Source organism: Natrix helvetica (assembly GCF_964273705.1).
Source record: "Natrix helvetica genome assembly, chromosome: 2".
Classification (NCBI taxonomy): Eukaryota; Metazoa; Chordata; class Lepidosauria; order Squamata; family Natricidae; genus Natrix; species Natrix helvetica.
In genome coordinates, this window is record NC_138552.1 from 59709407 (window position 1) to 59730728 (window position 21322).

The 21322-nt window shown below is 38.5% G+C and overlaps 1 protein-coding gene across 2 annotated transcripts; it reads left to right on the plus strand.

Annotated features, from left to right (window-relative positions):
* Positions 1–283: 283 nt before the first annotated feature.
* On the plus strand, positions 284–20588 carry CTXN3 (cortexin 3). Of its 2 annotated transcripts, none has more exons than XM_081944480.1 (2): positions 284–382; positions 18609–20588. In XM_081944480.1, exon 2 carries the CDS (start codon positions 18703–18705, stop codon positions 18943–18945), a length of 243 nt encoding a protein of 80 aa, XP_081800606.1. In that variant the 5' UTR covers positions 284–382; positions 18609–18702; the 3' UTR covers positions 18946–20588. The 2 variants fall into 2 exon arrangements, with proteins under 2 accessions (XP_081800606.1, XP_081800607.1); XM_081944481.1 differs by lacking the exon at positions 284–382 and adding an exon at positions 11364–11414.
* The last annotated feature ends 734 nt before the right edge of the window (positions 20589–21322 follow it).

Here is a 21322-nt window from a genome sequence, read left to right on the forward strand (position 1 = left end):
ACATCGATAGCGGTGAGAACCATGCTTCACTATCTTGGAGTAGCCTTGAATTAATGATGACAAATATGGCGAAAGTTTTTATCCTCAGGCTTTCCCGAAAGGAGAATATTACTCTGGTTAGGAAGATGAAGTGAAAAAGAATTTAAGTGAGAGAGAATTAAAAGGATGGGGCCCAACCATGCTACTATGATTGTCGAGTAGGATGAGATGCCAAGTGCCTGCAGTGGGTGGGAGTCCAGATATATAAGCAGCCTGAACACGAAATCAATTTCTAGTGGAAGAGGTGGAAGGCAGGAGAAGATGTGCTTTCCGAATGGCTCTTTGCACCAACTTACATAAAGGGAAGCTTTGGGATCATGAATTTAATACCATTTTGTCTAAGGTAGGTCCTGTTTGTATCTCAGATATAATAACATAATGTTATACAATACAATGCCATAATTTGAATGGGTTTTTTTTCTTATTGTTTTCTAAAGTATATGGAATTGCAAGCAACAGAACAGATCTTTTTTATGTTTGTCGTTCTTTTAAATATGATTCAGTACAGAATCATGTATAAAGCTTGCCTTTCATTTTAGTGTATGCATTCTAATGAATAATATAGCTAAATCAAAGATTTTGATGATGACTGGGAGAATGAGAGGGGGATGTCCATAAATTGTCTCCAGTCATTTAGAGAACAAAGCTATCAGAATTCAGCTTCTATGAGAAAAAAGAAAATTGGCTCTATAGTACAGTGAGTACTATGATAGATACAGAATCAGTGGAAAATATATAAATTGATAGAGAGGACTCGGGGAAGATTAGTCACAAGAATACCGAGGAAAAGAAGAGACGTACTTGAAGTAGATAATAAAGAGCCTTTAAAATCACCGGTGGTAGAACTGGCAGAACATAAAAGAGGCCAAAAGGCCAAAAATAGTAAGTGAGCAAATCTGAATAAACATTGGATGGTAATAATATAAACTAAGATAAAGATTTATTTTATTAAACAAATTTATATAGCTGCTGAATTCACACAAACTGGTTCTGGGTGGCATATAACATTAAAAACCTACAGTTAAATATTCACAATTTAAATCCCTCCTCCCCACCCTGTGGCAATGACAACAGAATGAAACAAGCCACTTGATCAATTCTGAATGTGGTCCCCAAACCTGGTGACAAAAACATGTCTTCAAGATCTTGCAGAAAAGCAACAAAGTGAGATATATTCCAAACAGAGGGAGCCACCACAGAAAAGTCCTTGTTCCTACATCCCACCAGATGTTCTTCTTTGGGACTTGCCATATACCCTGCCTTCCTGCTCTGTGGGCTGGGTAGATGTAATCTGAGAAAAGTGGGTTGGCCTGTAGGGCTTTAAAAGTGGGTTACCAGCACCCGGAAGCAAATCAGCAACCACTGCAGCTCTTACAAAAGAGGTTGCATACAAATTTGGACTTGCACAAAACCATGTGGGCTGCTGTATTTTGAGCCAACTGAAGCTTTTGGATGCTGTCATTGTAAAGCACATTAGAATAGTCCAAATGGGACCAGGGTGTGGGTGACTGTGACAAGGGCCTGTTGGTCCAGAGTGTAACTTGTGCAGAAAACACAGTTGTGCAAAAGCCCTCCTGACCATGACTCCTGCTTGGTCCTCAATCTCGAGTCACAAATCCAGGAGAGATTAGGCACCGGGTTTGTCTGGAGCAGTGCAGTTCCTGGAGAACCCCCCACAATCTCCAAAACAATTTTGCAAAAACCAAGGATTCCCAACCACTCTGCCTTCCAGAGTTCAGTTTTAACCTGTTGCTCCCCATCAGGCAGAAGGTTCATAAGTTGTTGATTAGTTCACATCAACAACCTCTAGGCCCCATGAAAGGGTGGTTGTGGCATTACTTAACTCACCAAAGGCAAAGATGTACAACTGAGTATCATCAGCATACTGATAATATCTCACCCTGTGGTGGCAGATGATCTTACTCAATGCTTTCATGTAGATGTTAAAATAGGAGTTGAAAAAGTGGAGTAAGCACCTACCCAAAACAGGAGCCCAGGGACAGATCTCTGGCTCCCAATCAACACCAAATGGAAATGATCTCAAACATGGAAACAAATCAGAACAGCAATAGATTCCACCAGTTGTTTTGGGGAGAGCCATATTTGACTGAATTAGATGCTGACTAGTGAGGCAGGGCTGGCAGGAGTGCACTGGGTTTGGATGAGCTCTCTTCCTCCCAATGGAGGGGGCCATTGGGGACATGCCAGAAAGAGGAGCAGGAATTCAGTTGTTCTTGTGGTCTGCTGCTTCCTTTGTTCCTCTTCCCCCAAGCAAAGTGGCAGGCAGTTCTGTAGGTCAGCCAAAAGAAGGAAGAGATTTTATCTAGACTCACTTGAGGGTTGTGAGGGAATGAGAAATGGCACAGGCCTAAAATAAATATTGAAAGAAGAATGACCCAAAGGAGTAAGGTTGTACAGTTTCCTATTAAAATTTATATACTTTACCAAAAGGAATATTTGCATAGCTTGTTGTACTTCATTGCTATACTGTAATAAGTTTGCTTGCTTTGTTTACATTATTTAACTGTGGTGTTATCAAGTAATGCAAGGTTTTTGCATTACCCAACACGTTGAGCCAAGAATTGGGTTTGCACAACATTTGAGTTTAATATACACTTGGCTAGCTCTTCTTCATAGCCATACAAATACCCACAGTCTTGACTTTCTTTGTAGGTTCCAGGAAAGGTTTCAAAAGCCATTTTTACTGATCTACTAATTCAAACCAGGCCCAAGATTGGTAATTCAGAATGAAGTGATTAGTAAAAGGTTAGAGCAGGGGTGTCCAAACTTGGGAACTTTAAGACTTGTGGACTTCAACTCCCAGAATTCCCCAGCCAGCCATGCTGGCTGGGGACTTCTGGGAGTTGAAGTCCACAAGTCTTAAAGTTCCCAAGTTTGGACACCCCTGGGTTAGAGAGTTCAAAGTAAACTGGCAATTAGCTTTCTTGGTGCTTACTTGGCCTACTGACTGGTTGGCCTTTGACTTTCTGATATATGCACTGTGTTTGAAAGCAACTTGAGAAAGCTGAGGTGCGAAACAGGAACCAACATAAACAAGTAGAAGAAAGTGTTATCTTGGGATCACTGTTTAGAAAGAGGAAGTGTGTGATGCTGACGACGTTGACATCAAAGCACAACAAGATTAAAAGTATATATATATAAAATAATAATTATATCCTATATAAAATTATGATGCAACTAATCTTATATAGGATTTAACTGAATAGGCATTCTGTAATTGACAAAGAAATAATTGGGTTCACTGCCTGAACTAGAAGACCTCCAAGGTCCCTTCCAACTCTGTTATTCTGTTTGTCTTCTGTCCTACCTTTGGTGATGGCCATCATCATATATACTTATTGAGAGTTCTTGTGTAACAACCACTTGTTTATTGGATATTTCAAGCTGCAACAACACTTAACAAATGGCCCTTATCGCCCGTCCTTGAAGTTCTAGCTCCTCTGCGATTATGTGATTGTGATCTGGATGCACAATCACATAACCGCAGTTATGTGAAGTCTAGTGTCCTACAATCATGTAATTACCACTTGCAAACTTCCCTGCAAGCTTTCCACAAATTGTCAATGAGAAAGGTGGCAGGGAACAAACTACTCCAGTAAGTTGCTTGTACTCTCCCCTACCTAGCAGCAACCCATGTGCTGGTGATGTGCCTAGCCCTACATGTTGGTGATGTGCCATGCATGCCCCTGTGCACTCTTCCCCACCTAGCAGCATCCACTTACATGCCTGTCAGCCTGCTTTCAAACCAACTAGTCTCACTTAATGAAACACCATCCCTACTTAGCAATGGCAACAGTGAATTCTAGCAATGCCATTGCTAAGCAATGTGGTCATTTGATGTTGCGCTTAGTGATGGAAATTCAATATTGTTAAGCACTATTTGTATAAACTAATTGCTTTAGTCAGAATAACAGAATAACAGAGTTGGAAGGGACCTTGGAGGTCTTCTAGTCAAACCTCCTGCTCAAGCAGGAGACACTATACCATTTTTGGACAAGTGTCTGTCCAGTCTCTTCTTAAAAGCCTCCAGTGATGGAGCATCCACAAATGCTCTGAAGGCAAGCTGGTCAACTGGTTAATTGTTCTCACTGTTAGAAATTCTCCTTGATTCTAGATTGCTTCTCTCCTTGATTACTTTCCATCCATTGTTTCTTGTCTTGCCATCTAGGCTTTGGAAAATACGTCGATCCCCCCCCCCTTCTTTGTGGCAGCCCCTCAAATATTAGAACCTCCTGTCAAACATCTTATTTTGGGTAGTTTTTAAGGGTAATTTTTAATTTTTATTCGAATTTTAATTTATTATTGTACAGTGCATATCTTACCTCCTCCGTCTATCTATGTATCTATGTATATCTATATTTTTGTATCTACATTGTTTTTAATATGACTGTACACCGCTCCGAGTCCTGTTTAGGAAAGGGTGCGGTATATAAATTAAAGTATTATTATTATTATTATTATTATTATTATTATTATTATTATTATTATTATTATTAAAAAAATAAAAACACTGCTATCATGTCACCCCGAAGTCCTTCTTTTCACTAGACTAGATATACCCAATTCCTGCAGCTGTTCTTCATGTTTTATCCCCCAATCTTCTAATCATCTTGGTTACTCTTTTCTGCATTCTTTCCAGGATCTCAATATCTTTTTCATAATATGGTGACCAAAACTGGATGCAATAGTCCAAGTATGGTCTTACTAAGGCTTTATTAAGTGGTACTAGTACATAACGTCATCTTGATTCTATCCTTCTCTTTAATGCAGCCTAAGAGTGCATTGACTTTTTTGGCTGCTGCTGCACACTGATATTTAAAGTGATTGTCCACTAGGACACCAAGATCCCTTTCACACTTACTGCTATTGATCCAAGTTTCATCTAATCTGTACATGTACATTTGTTTATTCTTGCGTACATGCAAAACCTTACTTTTCTCTACCTTGAACTTCATTCTGTTAGATAAGGCCCAGTGTCCCAGGCTGTTGCGATCCATCTGGATCCTGAGCCTATCTTCTGGTGTTGGCTCTTTCTTCCAGTTCTCTTCTCTCCAAGCCCAATTTCTTCCTCTAGTCATTTATTCTCCCGTGGCTGCAATTCTGTGCTTGTTTAGGGTGGGGTTTTTTTTAGGCTTTTGAAGAGATTATTTCTGATCATCAGTAAGGAGAGGGGATGTTATACCTCTGCTCCCCATGCCTGCCTGGAAATCAGCTTAGTCTGGGGATAAATATGCTTATTTTCTGAGGTTGATTATGTAAACGTATTTGAAAACTCTCATACTTCTACTAAGAAAAGATGGTTGGCAATCTTTTTCTGGCACAGAAAGTTGGGAGGACACAACAGCAGAGGAACTGTCCAATTGGAGAGCGAGCAGCACCTGGCAGTCTGGACTGAACGGCTGTCATGTTGCTGCATTTCCAGCCCAGAAAGAATTTTCTTAAGCAGTTTAGAGTCCAACTGGCACCCGTATGAGGCAGAGGCAGCATTAGGCACAATGTAGGCACATCCGAGATATTGCTGGCTTGTTAGCCTCCTCAAGATTTTCTTTTCTTTTCTCTTTTTAATATCTATATTTTTTTTGAATAAACACAAACAGGCAAAACACAACAAACACCACAAAAATATCTTCCATTACAAATTGTAAAAAGTGCGTCAATTGGTTACAAAGAGCTTTTGTGCATCCCTTCCACAGTCATCACCTACAATTCATATCAAGTTATATATTTTAAATCAAATATATTTATATATATATTACTATCATCATACCTCAATCCTCATATGACGATAATTGTTTTTACGTCCCTTTATATAAAATATTCCAAAATTTAAAGCAAAACCACATGATGGCATTCCATTATCTATTTTCAATATCATCCAGCAACGTTACATCTTTATAACACTTTCTAAATAAAAATTAATTATGTTTAATTAGAAAATAATTAGAAAATTATGTTTCTAAACCTCCTTTCTTAATCACTGTTTACAATTTATATCCAATTTCCCTTTTATCATGTCAATACAAATATTACATTATTATCATTATCAATCATTTATTTAACAATATCCATCATCATTTCATTTTTTAAATCTTAGTTTAACTAAATTTAATTTACTCTTTTTAAAAAATATTATAAACTTTCATACATAACAGAATTTCTAAACTTCCTTTCATGATCACCAAGCTTTTCTTTTCAAACCTGATTCCTGATTTAATTGTGGGGCAAGTATTAAACCAATTGAGACCTTAGAGAGCATCTGCCTACCAGAATAGAGTTTCCTTGGTCTAAAACAGCTCCTTTTCTATTTCGCAGCCTCCCCTCCCCCCATTTTTCTTCTCTTAACAAAAAGCATATTATAGTTTTTCCATTATAAATTAATGAAAGGCGTTGCACAAGGACTTGGCAGAAAACATTTTGAGTGGAAGGGCGTCTGCCAAAACATTTTTTTAAACTAAATTTGTTTCTTTCTGAGTGATCTCTTCTGATTATACCCATATAAAATTGTTTTTACTAAAAATAGTTACTGTGTCTATGGAGAAAAAGGAATGAAAGATTTTACCAGACTGAAAAAGTCAGCAAATGGCATAAACCTGAATTTGCTGTTTAAATAAATCTTTACACAGAAACAACTGGAAATTATTACTTTTTAAAATAAAATAAAATAAAATAAAATAAAATAAAATAAAATAAAATAATAATAAAATAAAATAAAATAAAATAATAAAATAAAATAAAATAAAATAAAATAAAATAAAATAAAATAAAATAATAAAATAAAATAAAATAATAATAAAATAAAATAAAATAATAATAAAATAAAATAAAATAAAATAAAATAAAATAATAAAATAAAATAAAATAAAATAAAATAAAATAATAAAATAAAATAAAATAAAATAAAATAAAATAAAATAAAATAAAATAAAATAAAATAAAATAAAATAAAGGTGGGTGTAATTCCATCCATTGGACCAGAGGTGGTACTTAGCCGGTTGTCTCCGGTTTAGGGGAACTAGTAGTGGCAGCTGTGGTATGGTCTCTCCCCCCCCCCAATGTAATGTGTGAGCACTGCACATGCGCAGACGAGGCACATGCAAGTGGAGCAAGCATGCACATGCACTCACATTTGTGAACTGGTAGGGAAGGTAAGTGAATCCCACCGCTTCATTGGACTGAATATTGTTTTCTGTAATTCTTTAGAATCTGTGCAAGGCTTCCCCATCTCCCCTGAATTTGAATATAAAAGCATATAATTTATAACAACACCAAAAAAAAATCTGTTTCCTATAGAGGAACCAGTGCCTCAAGATGAGTGAGGTTGGGGCAAATCAGCCTTGATTTGATTTGAAAGGAGGGTGTAACTTCATTTGAGTTCTACTTCACGATTCAAAGCAAATGGATTAGATGTGGGAGGGGGGATTATCTCTACCTTAGGTTGGGAGTCAGGCCTCTTGTGGGCAAGACTGTGTTGATTTAGGATTGTGGTTTGCTGGGAATGAATTGATTTGCAGAAAGAGCAGAAGCTGGCTCTCCTAGATATAGAATGAGTGCAAAGAAAGAGCAACAAAGATGATTAGGGGACTGGAGACTAAAACATATGAAGAACGGTTGCAGGAACTGGGTATGTTTAGCTTAAGAGAAAGAAGGACTAGGGGAGACATGATAGCAGTGTTCCAATATCTCAGGGGTTGCCACAAAGAAGAGGGAGTCAAACTATTCTCCAAGGCACCTGAGGGTAGAACAAGAAGCAATGGGTGGAAACTAATCAAGGAGAGAAGCAACTTAGAACTGAGAAGAAATTTCCTGACAGTTAGAACAATTAATCAGTGGAACAGCTTGCCTCCAGAAGTTGTGAATGCCCCAACACTGGAAGTCTTTAAGAAGATGTTGGATAGCTATTTGTCTGAAATGGTATAGGGTTTCCTGCCTAGTCAGGGGGTTGGACTAGAAGACCTCCAAGGTCCCTTCCAACTCTACTATTGTATTGTATTGTATTATAGAGAACAATATCAGAAATAGACTGGCACAGGGGAAGTGGCAAGCACAAAGAAAGTGGCTGTTACACTTCCAGTTCCATGGCCAGTGATTTAAATGAACCCCAAATGAGCAGAATTTAATCATCAGGATCAGTCCTAAGCCCATATTTAGCATGCTGGGAGCTGAACGGATGTCTGCTTGCATTGACAGGATCCGCATTCCATTAGGACAAGGCAGAACAAAGTCAAAGCTAAAAGGAGGGAAAGTGAATGAAATCCAAGAAGTGTCAGCTTTGTCACCCCCAAAAGAGGTGGGACACCAATCAACGTCTCCCTTTTCCTTATGTATGGTAATAAAAGCGATGGAATCTGCAGTGTTGAATAGGGCTTTGCAGCTACTTGATTCAAATTGCAATATTAAAATGGGATTTGGCTTCGGTTCATTATTCTGCTTTGAGGGGGTGGGGGTTGATTGAAACTTGGTCAAATCGAAAGCTACCTTCAGAACTTGGTCCAGGCATATTTTCTATCAAAATAGCACAGCTGTTGCTTAGGAGGGTTTTGCAATACATTCAAGGGGAATTTTTCCACAAAGCATATTAGGGTGAGCAATCTGCTCACCACCATGTCTCTTAGAAGGCTTAGCCAGCAGCTAAACATTTCCACTTGTTTGTGTTTATGAGCAGGCAAAGAAACCTTGCATTGATGGCTCTCTCTACAGTAATGCTTCCAGTGTATGTTTTATTACTTCAATTGGAGAATGCTTTGGTGTGCATTTTCAAGGTGCTGCAACCAATTACTCCAGCAAATCTCTAAAGTATAGAGAGATTATTTTAAAAGAATTAGGCATATTGTGTCTTTTATCTAAAATGTTTTTATCTTCTGAAAAGTGTGCTGTGATAGAACCCATCAATTTATATTTATTTTCTGTGAAGATACACAATATAGTCGCAAAAGGATTTATTTCACTGCTGATTCTCTGGCAGATTTTGGTCCTTTGAATTAGTACAATAATATATCTAATGCTGGGAACGATTGAGGGCAAAAGAAAAAGGGGATGACAGAGAATAAGGTGGCTGGATGGAGTCACTGAAGCAATAGGCGTGAACTTAAATGGACTCCAGAGGATGGTAGAGGACAGGAAGGCCTGGAGAAACGTTGTGATGGGTTGGGCACAACCACAACTAGCAACCACAACTAATTTCAGGGAATGTTTTCAAGCAAATTGATGGGGTTTTTAATAACGTTTGTAAGGTTTGTAATAAGTAATAAGGCTTATCTTATATAATAAAAATGTTTTTACATAACTTATCACTTGCACTGCATTTATGTGTCCTGCCTTTATGGATTTTCCAATGAAATGTGAAAGGTTATCAGTATTCTACTACTGTTTCCTCACAGAAACAATGCCCTTTATTTTATTTTCAAAGATGTGAATAAATGTGGGGTCTTGGAATACTGCTGTATTCCCTAAGGTAGTTTCACATAGAAAACAGGAATGATATTTCCTTACAGTACCAAACTGGGTTTAAAAAATGGAACTTCACCATTCAAGTACAATACATCACCACAATAGGAATATTAAGCATCCCTAGAATATGATTTTATCATCACTGTATGGTAATTTAATAGTGTAATTAAGAATATATAATGTTGTGCCTGCAATTTGATAAATTCAAAATACAGTAACTAATCCAGATTACCAGAGACAAACCTCTTTCTGTACTTATGTACTTAATTAAACCTTAAGGCTTTCAGGAGTCTTCACAAAGTATGCCCGAACTTGGCAGCCATTAGAAGGATCCTTCTTTATGCTTATCCCTGAGGTAAAAAGTAAAGGAGTCATGCGGAGTTTACTCTGCTAGTCATTGACAACTATAGAGCATTACTGTTCTACTGTTGAGACCTCCTCTGGTTTCTGGCTATGATGATGTGCCCTGTTAAGTTGTTTAAGAAAATTTCAGATTTGCATTGGTTACCAAGTTTGTTTGCAATCAATTTTATAATCACACACTAGGATGATCTAAAACAATTAGTTTAAAAATTCAATGGGAAGCCCGGGAAGCCGCAAAAGTGGCTGGGAGAGGCGCGCGGCTTGGTTTAGCTTCCCTGGACATCGCAGCAGCAGCAGCCCCAAGTGCGCCGATCTCACCATTTTTTGCATCAGGGCATGCTGAAAGAGGGGAGGAGTGAAGACCTTTTCCAGCTTGCTCAAAGGACATACCCGGACTTGCTTTAGTGATCATGGGCTCACACCTCCACCACCAACAATCCGGTAAAGGTCTTTACTCCCTCTCTCTTGCAGCACGCCCCAATGCAAAAAACGCCAAGGCCTTGCAAGGTCCCCGAACTTTGGCTGGCTGCGCCACATAAGCTCCTGCCACCGTCCTCACCCCCGTGCTTTCTGGCAGCCCTGCGCTATAAGTGAGCCCGGGATCCTTGCAAGGCCACAAAAGGCCATCGGACTTATAGTGCAGAGCCATGGCAGCCCCCCCCCCGCCCCATGCTTAGTTGCAGCTTATTTACCTTCTCAGAGTCGGCAGGCTGCAATAGAGCGCCAAACAGGAAAAAAGGTAAGTGGGTTTAGATAGGGTTCTTACAGGAAGGCGAGGCGATTGGTGAGGTAGCCAATCGGTGAGTGGTGTGGGGGCTAGGATAGTGCAGACGGGGGGGGGGGGAGCGAGCAAATGGAATGGCTTCTGGATGGGCGGGGGCGAGCGAGCGAGCAAGCTAGTGAGTGACAGGGCTGGGGCAGGAACTTACTTCCGAGTCCATTGACCAACTGGTTCGTCCGAGCCGGTGCAGACCGGCAGAAACCCACCACTGGCTCAGCCAGGTCTATACCGGTTTTTTTTCTTTTCTTTTATATATTTTCCTTATTTTTTTCTTTTTTGCCTCATTCGATTTTTTAATTTTGTACTTTTCTTTCTTACTTTCTATTAGCTTGTAATAACTGTTATCTCTTTGTTAAAAGTTATATAATATAAAAAGAACAAAGGTGCATGATGCTCCTGTCAGTAAACTGAATGTTATCACAAAACAAGTTAGAAAATCAAATACAACAATACTTAATTGATGAATAACTACAATTTATGTTAAATTATTTAGAGAATGCTATAAAGCACTATGAAGCACCAAGTCTAAGTGTTATTGCTAGTAACTTTATGCTAATATTAAATTTACCAGTGTTGATCTAGTATCTGTAAATGACAGCATTCCCTAATCATTGAGATAACATAAGTAGAAGCTGGTATTCATATAATTCACCACAATCAAGAACATTCAGTTTGAATTAGTTTTTTTTACATTTTTCAGGTTATTGTATTTTTTGGACTATAAGACTCACCAGAGTATAAGACGCACCATGATTTTGAAGAGGTAAATTTTAAAAAAAGTTTTTGCACTCTGCAGGCTTCAAAAACCCTCTGCATGCCTTGTTTTGGGGTGTTTTGTAGGCCAAAAATGCTGAATTCAGTGTATAAGACGTACCCAGATTTTCACCCTCTTTTTTGAGAGAAAAAGGTGCGTCTTATACTCCAAAAATACAGTAATTACATTTTTATATATGTATAACAGTTCGCTGCACACCTGCTTCATTATATTATGCTAGTAACACATTGCTATTGATACTTATTATTATTTTCTAGTACATTAGTTTGTTTATTGATGTAGAAATGAGGTAGGGAGCAATCTGGCAATCCATCAAAATACATTTTTCATTTAAAAAAGGACTCACCAATTTTGCAATTGTAAAATGCAAAGTTGTGATCGAGATATGTTAAGAATCAAGGTCCAAAAAGCATTGAAACACATGCTCAGCCCAGGAATTGTGGTCAGAAACAGAATCAAGTTCATAAGTCTCTTCACACATTCTCTGGAGTTTTTTCTAAAGTTTCCTGTTTTAAGTTAGAGGGGGCTAAGAGACATTTAACTTATTTGGAAAAAGAACCAGGAAAAAAAGTACTATCTCCAATTAGAAATCTTTTGTTATATCCTGCTCCTATTCCAAAGCAGGTGTTCTTTAAATGCTGCAGTTTCTGAATTTATCATGCAGTAAGGCATCTCAGACTAGGCTTTCAGTGAGAGGTCTAATAAATACTCTTTATGGCATCTATAAGTTGGTCTAGTAACCTGCCTTTTACCCAAACTCTAGCAAATTTTAACTCTGTGTGGCCACGGCAAGACATAATTGTGTATGGGTTATAATAGGACAGTCCTTTTTTTTTTTGATGTTACTAAATACTATTAATTTGCCTAAATGACAGACTGCTAAAAAAAGAGGTCACCAGATGCCTCAACCCAAACTTTGAAAGTTTTCCAAGACATGTTGAATCAGAGACCAATACAGTTGACCAAACCATTCCATTCTGTGTAATATTTTGCCAAACCAAAAGGAAAATGTTGCTATACGGGAAGTAGAGGTGTGGGTCTACTATGATGTATAGCATTTAGAAATCCAAGTAAGAAGAAACATATTTGGTATGTTATATTGTGGTATGTGAGAATGACCTCAAGAGACAGTGAGAAGAATGTAGCAGCAGGAACATAGACGTGGCAAATGTTCAGCAATCACCTTCCCTAATTTATTGGACAATAATGGTGATGGAGGGAAATATCCTTTCAGACTTGCAAGGTTCTGTTAATGCATCCTTACAATAAAGTACTGCTAGTTCTTCTGGATGTACTTCTTGTCTGGACTACCTTGCTAGGCTAACAGTAGTACATAAATGTTAGTGATCCAGATTTTTTATGGATTCTCTTCTTTCCTGTGTCTCTTTATTATGTCCATGTTAAATCCATTCATAGTTCCACATAACATATAAGTTTAAATGATTATAGGATATAATTGAGCAAAAATAATGAAAGGTATTACTTTTTGTATGGTTGTTTTAATGTTGAAAATGCAGTAGCGACATTGAATTAAGCATTTTTACATTGATTCTGTTTGCATCTTAGCCTAAAGCTAACAATACAGTCTTTAATGTTCATGATTTTCCATTGCATATTATTTTACCATATCAAGTATGAGATCAAATAATGAACTATAAAAGAGCAACTGTTATCATTTCCAAAATCAACATTTGAGAACTTCTTAAGTGGCCTTTAATAACTTTGTTGACTTCAAAACCATTGATTAGGCACCCATGCATTATTTCTAGGTTACACATAAGGACAGGTTACTCATGAAAGCAGCCATGAGACGGCGTGGACATGAACATGATGGTGCCCTTCCAGCTTTGTCTTTAAATTAGGAGCAAGTCTAATTGCTCTGTTGGCTCAAAAGCCTATAATTAGACACCAGAGTGTGCCAAACAGTATAAAAAGACCATTTGACAAGATATACTCACCTGAGGTTTATACAGAAAATCTCTATCCAAAGCTCCTCTCTGCCATTTCTTCAGCATCTTCTTGTAGTTAATTATCTCAGGTGTGCTTCTGTTGCTGGGTTGTGTTGCAGGAACAAACAGGATCAGTTTTAAAGATCTACCGTGTTTCCCCGAAAATAAAACAGGGTCTTATTTTCTTTTGACCCCCAAAATAAGTGCTTGGCCTTATTTTCGGGGAGGCTTTATTATTTTTGAGGTGCAGGAGATGGTGAGCATGGTCACCTCATGGCTGCTGCTGTATTGCAATATTTTCAGGGAGGGCTTACTTTTGGGGGGAGGGCTTATTTTCAGCGCTCAAAAGCCCGATTGGGCTTATTATCCAGAGAGGTCTTATTTTCAGGGAAACAGGGTATTTGTGACACATCTAACATTAAATTGCAAATCCACACTATAATATAAAACAGTGCAGAAGTTACTGTATATTTTTACAAAAATATCAATATTACTAATGTCAATTTATTTCACCTGACACATTATCATGTTATATTTGTGCTTCCTGTTGAATTTCATATACAATTACAAGTGCTGTTTTGGACTACATAGCTTGGCACCAAGAAAATCACCAGGACCCTGTACTATGTTTCAACCCAAGTGATGTGGATCTTCTAGGACAGTGATGCCGAACCTTTTACTTACGTGTGCACACCTACTCAATCTCCTTGCCCACCTGCACATGCATGTGCGACCCCTCCCCAGGCGCCCTCTTCAGCTTCAGAAAGCTGAGGAGGGTGAAAAATTGCCCCAATGAAGCGGAGGAGGACGAAAAATTGCCCCAAACTTCTGGTTGGCTCGTTGGGACCGTTTTTTGCCCTCCCCAGCCTCTGAAGGGTTTCCTGAAGCCTGGGGAGGGCAAAAACGGCCTCCCCTAGCCCTCCGAAGGGCAAAAAAAAACAGCTAGCTGGCACGCACATATCCACTGGAGCTGATGGCTGGTGTGCCACCAAATATGGCTCCGTGTGCCCCCTGTGCCTTGTGTGCCATAGGTTCGCCCTCCTGGTTCTAGGAGAATCTATTCATGGCATAGAAGCAGTGAGTTGGCCACAGAGGAAAGTACTTTGGCGAAAAAAATGTTTATGAAAATACTTACAAGCAGTCTGAAATGAGGGTAAAGGAATTGTATCCAGAAATATGGGGTAGATTTCTTCCTGCCTGTCCCTTAACCTTCTTATTGGTTACATGGTTACATTTCAAAAGGTTACTATACAGTATTGACTGAACTACTGAGTTACTACTTCCCCAACTGAATAACTGTTTGACTCTTTACTGTTTCTTGACCATGTTGTGCCTCTTCTCAGCTCTTGTCTGGCGGAGAATAGATATAAACAAAAACTGAAATCCAGAATTCTTGAGGATTCTTGAGAATTAATAGAGCAGAAGCCTGAGCTGCACCAGGAAGAACCATCACAATCTTGAAAATTGAAATGTTTATGAAATAAAATGTTTCATGCTGGCAGTTCAGTGTTATGACAACTATAAATATTTAGATGTACTGTATTTATACTAATGATGGATTATTTCTACTATTAGATGAGTCACAGGAAACTTGGAGAGCAACATTCTTTCTGTTTTTTGTTAGATTGCATATACAAGAGTTTTCTTTTCTTCTCAACTGGATTTCCAATGTGCACCTTTAGACAATGATACTCAACTGCTTATATAATTAAAACAGACTTTTAAACACTTTCCTTAATTTTGGTGAAAATAATTATTCAACTTAGTAATAAACATGACACTATATTAAAACCTTCAAGCTGCATATCCTGCAAAGCTTCTTGTGAAGGTTCCCCGCTTCAATTTCTGACCCTTTGTACACCAACTATATGAGATTTACTCAACAAATGATGCTTCAAGAACTCAAATTTTCATACACCTTCCTATGTTTTCACGATCATTCTCCAAGACCTTTGGCAGATACTGAAGATAATAAAATTTGGCAGATACTGAAAAAAATATTTTCCCAAAAATTACTTTCGATGTACTAAGACAATTGCGTGGATGCAATAAAAAGTAGCTCTTTTGGTGTCATCACCCCCCATGGGACCAAGACTGATCTGTCTCCTCCCAGTTTGACCAGTAACATCGCAAGCCATTTAGCTTCTGCTGATGTTCCCATTCTACCAGCCAGTTCCACTGAAGGTGCCAGGAGTCTCACAGACTGTTGGCAGGAATGCAGGGGCAGGAACAGACCATTGAGATAAAGGGGTGAAGGAACCAGTGGGAAGTTCTCATGTTCTCTATCAATATGATATTGGAAAATAAGTTCTGAGATTGAAAGTATCCAGTGAAGTAATGGGGAAGAGCCGGGGGGCAAATGACAACAGCACTGGTGCTTGATGTGGCTGCAAAAAAGTAAAAAGGATGTTTTGCTCCTGCATACTGACTGCAGGCAAAAGGAAAGTTGGATGCTGCAAAAATACAAATTTCATTGGTATGAGGAAAGTCAGAATCATAAATCAGGGAAAATTACAAGTTGTCAGAGCAGAAGCATCAAGACTGAGCTTTCACATTCTGGGAATCAGTGAACGGAAATGTACTGGAACATGTCACTTCAGATCAAAGGAGCATCAAATGTTGTCAGGAAAGGCAGAGAAGAAATGGAGAAGTTCATTATTATTATTATTAAATAAAATCACAATCAGGAAAGAGATACAATCTCAAAAAGATAGCATGATCTCAATTCAAATCCAAGGCAAACCAATCTATATTATAGTGATTCAACTCTATTCTCCTAGAATTGCTGGTTTTGTGAGCATGGCTTGGTGGGTGTGGCTTGTTGGGCATGGCCGGGGAAGGATACTATAAAATCCCCAACATCTGGGACTCTGTAGGCAAAGAACAGATAGGGGTGGGGCCAGTCAGAGGTGGTATTTACTGGTTCTCCAAACTACCGGTTACTGGTTCTCCAGAACTGGTCAGAACCTGCTGAATACCTGTGCTCCTAGCACAGATGCAGAGGAAGCATAAGTTGAACAATTCTATGATGATATGCAATATTTAGATGACAACCCCCGCATCCCCCTGCGAAAACACCATACTAATTTAGGACACTGGTATGCTAAAGATAGAAACAAAGTAACATCTGGAATACCAGGAAAATTTGATCTCCATGTGTAAAATAAAGCACGAAACAGGCTCATGGAGCATTGCCAAGAAAACACAATATTTGTGACAAATATTGGTTGGACAATATAAAAATCAAGTTGGCCATATGCTCTGTGAACAAATTGAGAAGCTCCTCAAAGAAAGACAGAATCAGATCTGGTTCTAGCTTCAGCTCAGATCATAAACTCCTTGCAATATTTACAGTATAATTTCAAAGAAACCATTAAAAAGAAATATTTACTGATGGACAATCCTGACACCCACTGGATCACAAAAAAAGGAAAGCCTATGAATGATTGGACCAAAAATAAAAAGGCTGCTAGCAGGAATAAGGCCCCTGAACCAATTTTAACAAAAAAAAAGGAGAAAGAAAGAAAGAAAGAAAGAAAGAAAGAAAGAAAGAAAGAAAGAAAGAAAGAAAGAAAGAAAGAAGGAAAGAAAGAAAAGAGTTGGGGGAGGATAAATTGAACTTCACAGGAGATGTAAAATAACCTGCTGTTGTTTCTGCTGTAGTAAAATATAAGAGCAAAGTGAGGAGTGCTCATTTGTTTATTTTGGCTTCCTTGAAATTAAATCTTCCAAGGGCACCACACAGTTCCTCAGTTGGCAACCATTACAGAATAAACAAACATTGCAAAAGAAGCTGTTCATAAGTTGGTTGAGAAGAACAATTTGTCTACAAACTTTTCAGCCAAGTGAACTTTTGTTGCCAATCTTCTTGCACAGGTATGGAGAAGTCATTATGCCAATCTGTTATAAAACATCATACAAAAACTCAGTTAATATATTACTCAAATGTACTTGTTCCAATTGGGATTGCCCCGATTGTTTTCCTCTAAGCACTTCCTTATCTTTTGTTGTGTTTTATCCCTACAACTCTTGCTGCTACAACTTGTGGATTTAAACTTTGTCTTATCAGAATATATATGATGGAGGAAAGGTTCTGATACTTCTAGAACTATCTTTTTACTTTAAAAAAAGTTAATTAATTAACAAATACTCATTATCTTCTTTATCTCAAAACATGGCTCTGGGCACCAAAAACATGTTCTTAGACAATAAAAATGTTTGGTTGTAATTCAGTGTGTAGTCAGGAAATGTGACTACCTCCACTGAAAACAAGAGATAATAGATGATAGATAGATAGATAGATAGATAGATAGATAGATGGATGGATGGATGGATGGATGGATGGATGGATGGATGGATGGATGGACGGACGGACAGACAGACAGACAGACAGACAGACAGACAATAGAGATGTGATAGATTTTCTAGGAACAGCATAACCACTTTCCCCCTCTTTATTTAATTGTTTAGATAATCTTCAGTTTAGTTAAACATTATTTGTTAGTTCACCTGAATTCCCTTTGAGTCCTTTTTAATAAGTGTCCAGTAACATTGATATTAATAGCCAGATATTAGTAGCCATTGGTCGTTTTCTCTTTTACTAAAGGAGGCTGAGACACAGTTCCTTAAACTCTTTATGATCAGCACAGATGGGTTATTTTAGAGAAAGCCCAAAAAGTCAAAATGGCACCCACAAGGATGTGGTTGAAGTTTCACAGATAAGTAATACTTTAATGGTATGAAAACTATGACTAGGGTGAGTTCCCGACCAAACAAGAACTTGATAAGGGCTGGGAACACTCACTATAGAAGTAGTATTCAGCCAGTTCTGACAGGTTCTGGGGAACCAGTAGAGGAAATTTTGAGTAGTTTGGAGAACCGGCAAATAGGCTGGCCCCACCTCCGCTGCCTCCAGTCTCCCAGCTGATCTTCTTTTGTTGCCATGATCAGGAGAGCAGAGCTGCAAAGCAGGTTAGTGGGGTGGGGAGAAAATGGGGATTTTGCAGTATCCTTCCTCTGCCACTCCCACAAAGCCACGTCCACAAAGCTATGCCCACAGAACCGGTAGTAAACATTTTTGAATCCCACCACTGACTCACTGGTCAGGAAATATGAAAGGACTACGGTGGGAGGAGAGCTGAGTGCTTGGAATCCCAAACTAGAAGCCCTTCACACTGTAATATTTCTAAACAATCCCAATTGTAACATCTGTTTCCCATCATTTGAATTGCAGAGGACAATGGACTTCAAGGTGTCTCCAGTTCTGGCTTTTGTGCATCAAGAATGAAAGGAAACTTGCAAAACTCCTGTTTTAAGATTTCTGAAGAATGGATGGAGAGCCTTTTACTTCCAATTTCTTTTCCTCTGGAAACTTCCCTTCTGAAATTGACATTACCTTGGAACAGAAAACTACCTTTGCCTTTGTGCTTTTATTGTTTATTTTCCTTGGTGTTCTCATTGTCCGATGTTTTCGAATCCTCTTAGACCCTTACAGGACTACGCCAACTGCCACCTGGACAGATGGGCTGGAGGGGCTAGAAAAAGGACAATTTGATTATGTTTTGGCTTAGAGCCAGAAATGTAGCTTCTTAGAAACATTTCTTCTTCTCACCCAGGCAAAACAAGCTAAAATTGGATGAATAGATGGGAAACATAGTGAGCATTTGATGAAAAAAAAAAATGCCTGGATGTATCATGGCTGGATATTGCCCAGCTGGAAAAGGATGACGGACATAATTTCTGATTCGTTTTTGTGTCAAACATTTTGATTTATAAGAACTTCAATTCATATCAGTGACATGTAAGACTTCAATCCTATTCCCCAAATAAGCGACTTATCTGGTGGCATGATTTATTTTGAGACAAATGCTCATCTAACCTGAAATCTATCTATTGGCTGATTTCAGAATCTAATCAGCCTTGCCTGATCATACAAATGAAGCAAGGTTAACTTCCATGACTCCGAGGAAGTCCAAACTCCATTGCTAGACTGGATAATTGTGGGGGAAGGGGGGGGACATATCCCAGAAGAAGCCAAGGTAGTCCTTGAGTTATGACCACAATTAAACCCAAAATTTATGTTGCTAAGTGAAATGTTTGCTAAGTGAGTTTTGCCCCATTTTACGACCTTTCTTGCCACATTTGTTAAGTGAATCATTGCATTTATTATGTTAGTAACATGGTTGCTAAGTGAATCTGCTTCCCCATTGACTTTGCTTGTCAGAAGGTTGAGAAAGGTGATTAAAAACCCCGGGATAGGGCAACCATCATAAATATGAACCAGTTGCCAAACATCTGAATTTTGATCATGTGTTCATGGGAATGCTGCAATGGTGGTAAGAATGGAAAAAATGGTCATAAGTCACTTTTTTCAGTGCCGTTGTAATTTTGAACAGTCACTAAATGAACTGTTGTAAGTTGAGGACTAGCGGCACTTTTGTGACAGTGCCAAGAGAACTGAGAGAATCAGCAGACATCAGCTTCAGGGTCTGTGAAGGTGCTGATTCATCTTCTCACCTTCAGCTTCCTCACTTCATTAAGGTTTAAGCATGAAAATAAGCAGAAGAAAAGAGCAATAGGAGTATTATGAGCCTCCAAGGGATAGCAGAAAGCCCCAGCAGGAAGTAGGCCTGGCTGGGCATGTGCCTGTTTCTGGCAAGCTTTGATGTCAGCCTTGGCAATCCTTTCAGCTTGATGGGACAACAACGCATCACCTGTTTTGCAACAAAAGGCTCACTTTGAAAGCTGCAGGTAAACAGATGCAAATATGGCATAATCTTACAGTAAGCTGAAATTTATCTACCCACACTTGGAAGCTGCAGGTAATCAGATACAAATACGACACAATCTACACTACTTACTTGACATGAAGCCAAGTTTTGTTTTATGCTTCAAGGTTACCAAAAGGGATTGGGTCTCAGCTCCTTTTATATAAACTTTTTGTACAGCTGCTCTTAAATAAATGGTCACATTGCCTGCATCTGTTCCAACTCTTTGCTTGTACTAACAGAAGATGTTGTTTGCACTGACATAGTAATTTGTGTAAATAATTATTGTTTTATGACCTATTTACATTAATGGTTATGTCAAGCCATCATGTGAAGTTAAACATTTTCTCTCCTTTCTCTGTTCTTTTCTTGTTATATAAAGATTTTTGAGTGTAAAAGAAACAAATAATGGAACATATGTTGATTTCTACTACAGTTAGTCATTAAAAGTCTAGTCTCCTACTTTGCTTAGGCATTCAGAAATGTTTGGTGGTGGGATGGAGATGGAGTCCGATTCTAACGCAAAGAACACAGCCATGATGACATTTAGAAATCCAGTTGTTGGGGTCTATGATACAACATGGAAAAATTCACATGTGGTGTACAGTACTTTATAGTATTTTGAGAGCATAAAAACGAGCAGCATTCAGTTGCAAGTGAAACTGTCATTCTTTTGGGGAAACCTGATAGAATTCAGCACTGATATTTGTATTTGCCTCCCCATCATATTGTCAATCTTTCAGAACAAGAATAATACTCATTTCATATGCTGTAACAACTTTCGTTTCTTTTCAGAAAAGGGTACTATACATAACTGTTGATTGGGAGCTGCCCAGAGTTCTATACAAGGTGAGCAGCTATATAAATGATTTCAATAACTTTATAAATAAAATAAATACATAATCATCCAGAGCTTATTCTAAAAGGGCCTGACACAATAGTCCCAGGCAAACTCTATGATGGGGATAGGCAACAGTGTGCCTGGAACTTCACTGAGCCTACGAGAGTTACCCTTGATGGTGTTCTTGACTCACCAGAATGTAATTCTTTAGATTGCTTTAAATAAAAATACAGACATGGATACATATAGAGCAAGGGTGTCAAACTTTCAGTCCGTGGGCTGGATGCTTCACATGCTGGCCAGCCCCGCCCCACATTTTAGCGAAGGGGGGAAAAAGTG

What these genes read in the sequence shown, in the direction of transcription:
- CTXN3 (XM_081944480.1), top strand. Translation starts at nt 18,703, where the DNA reads ATGGATGGAGAGCCTTTTACTTCCAATTTCTTTTCCTCTGGAAACTTC.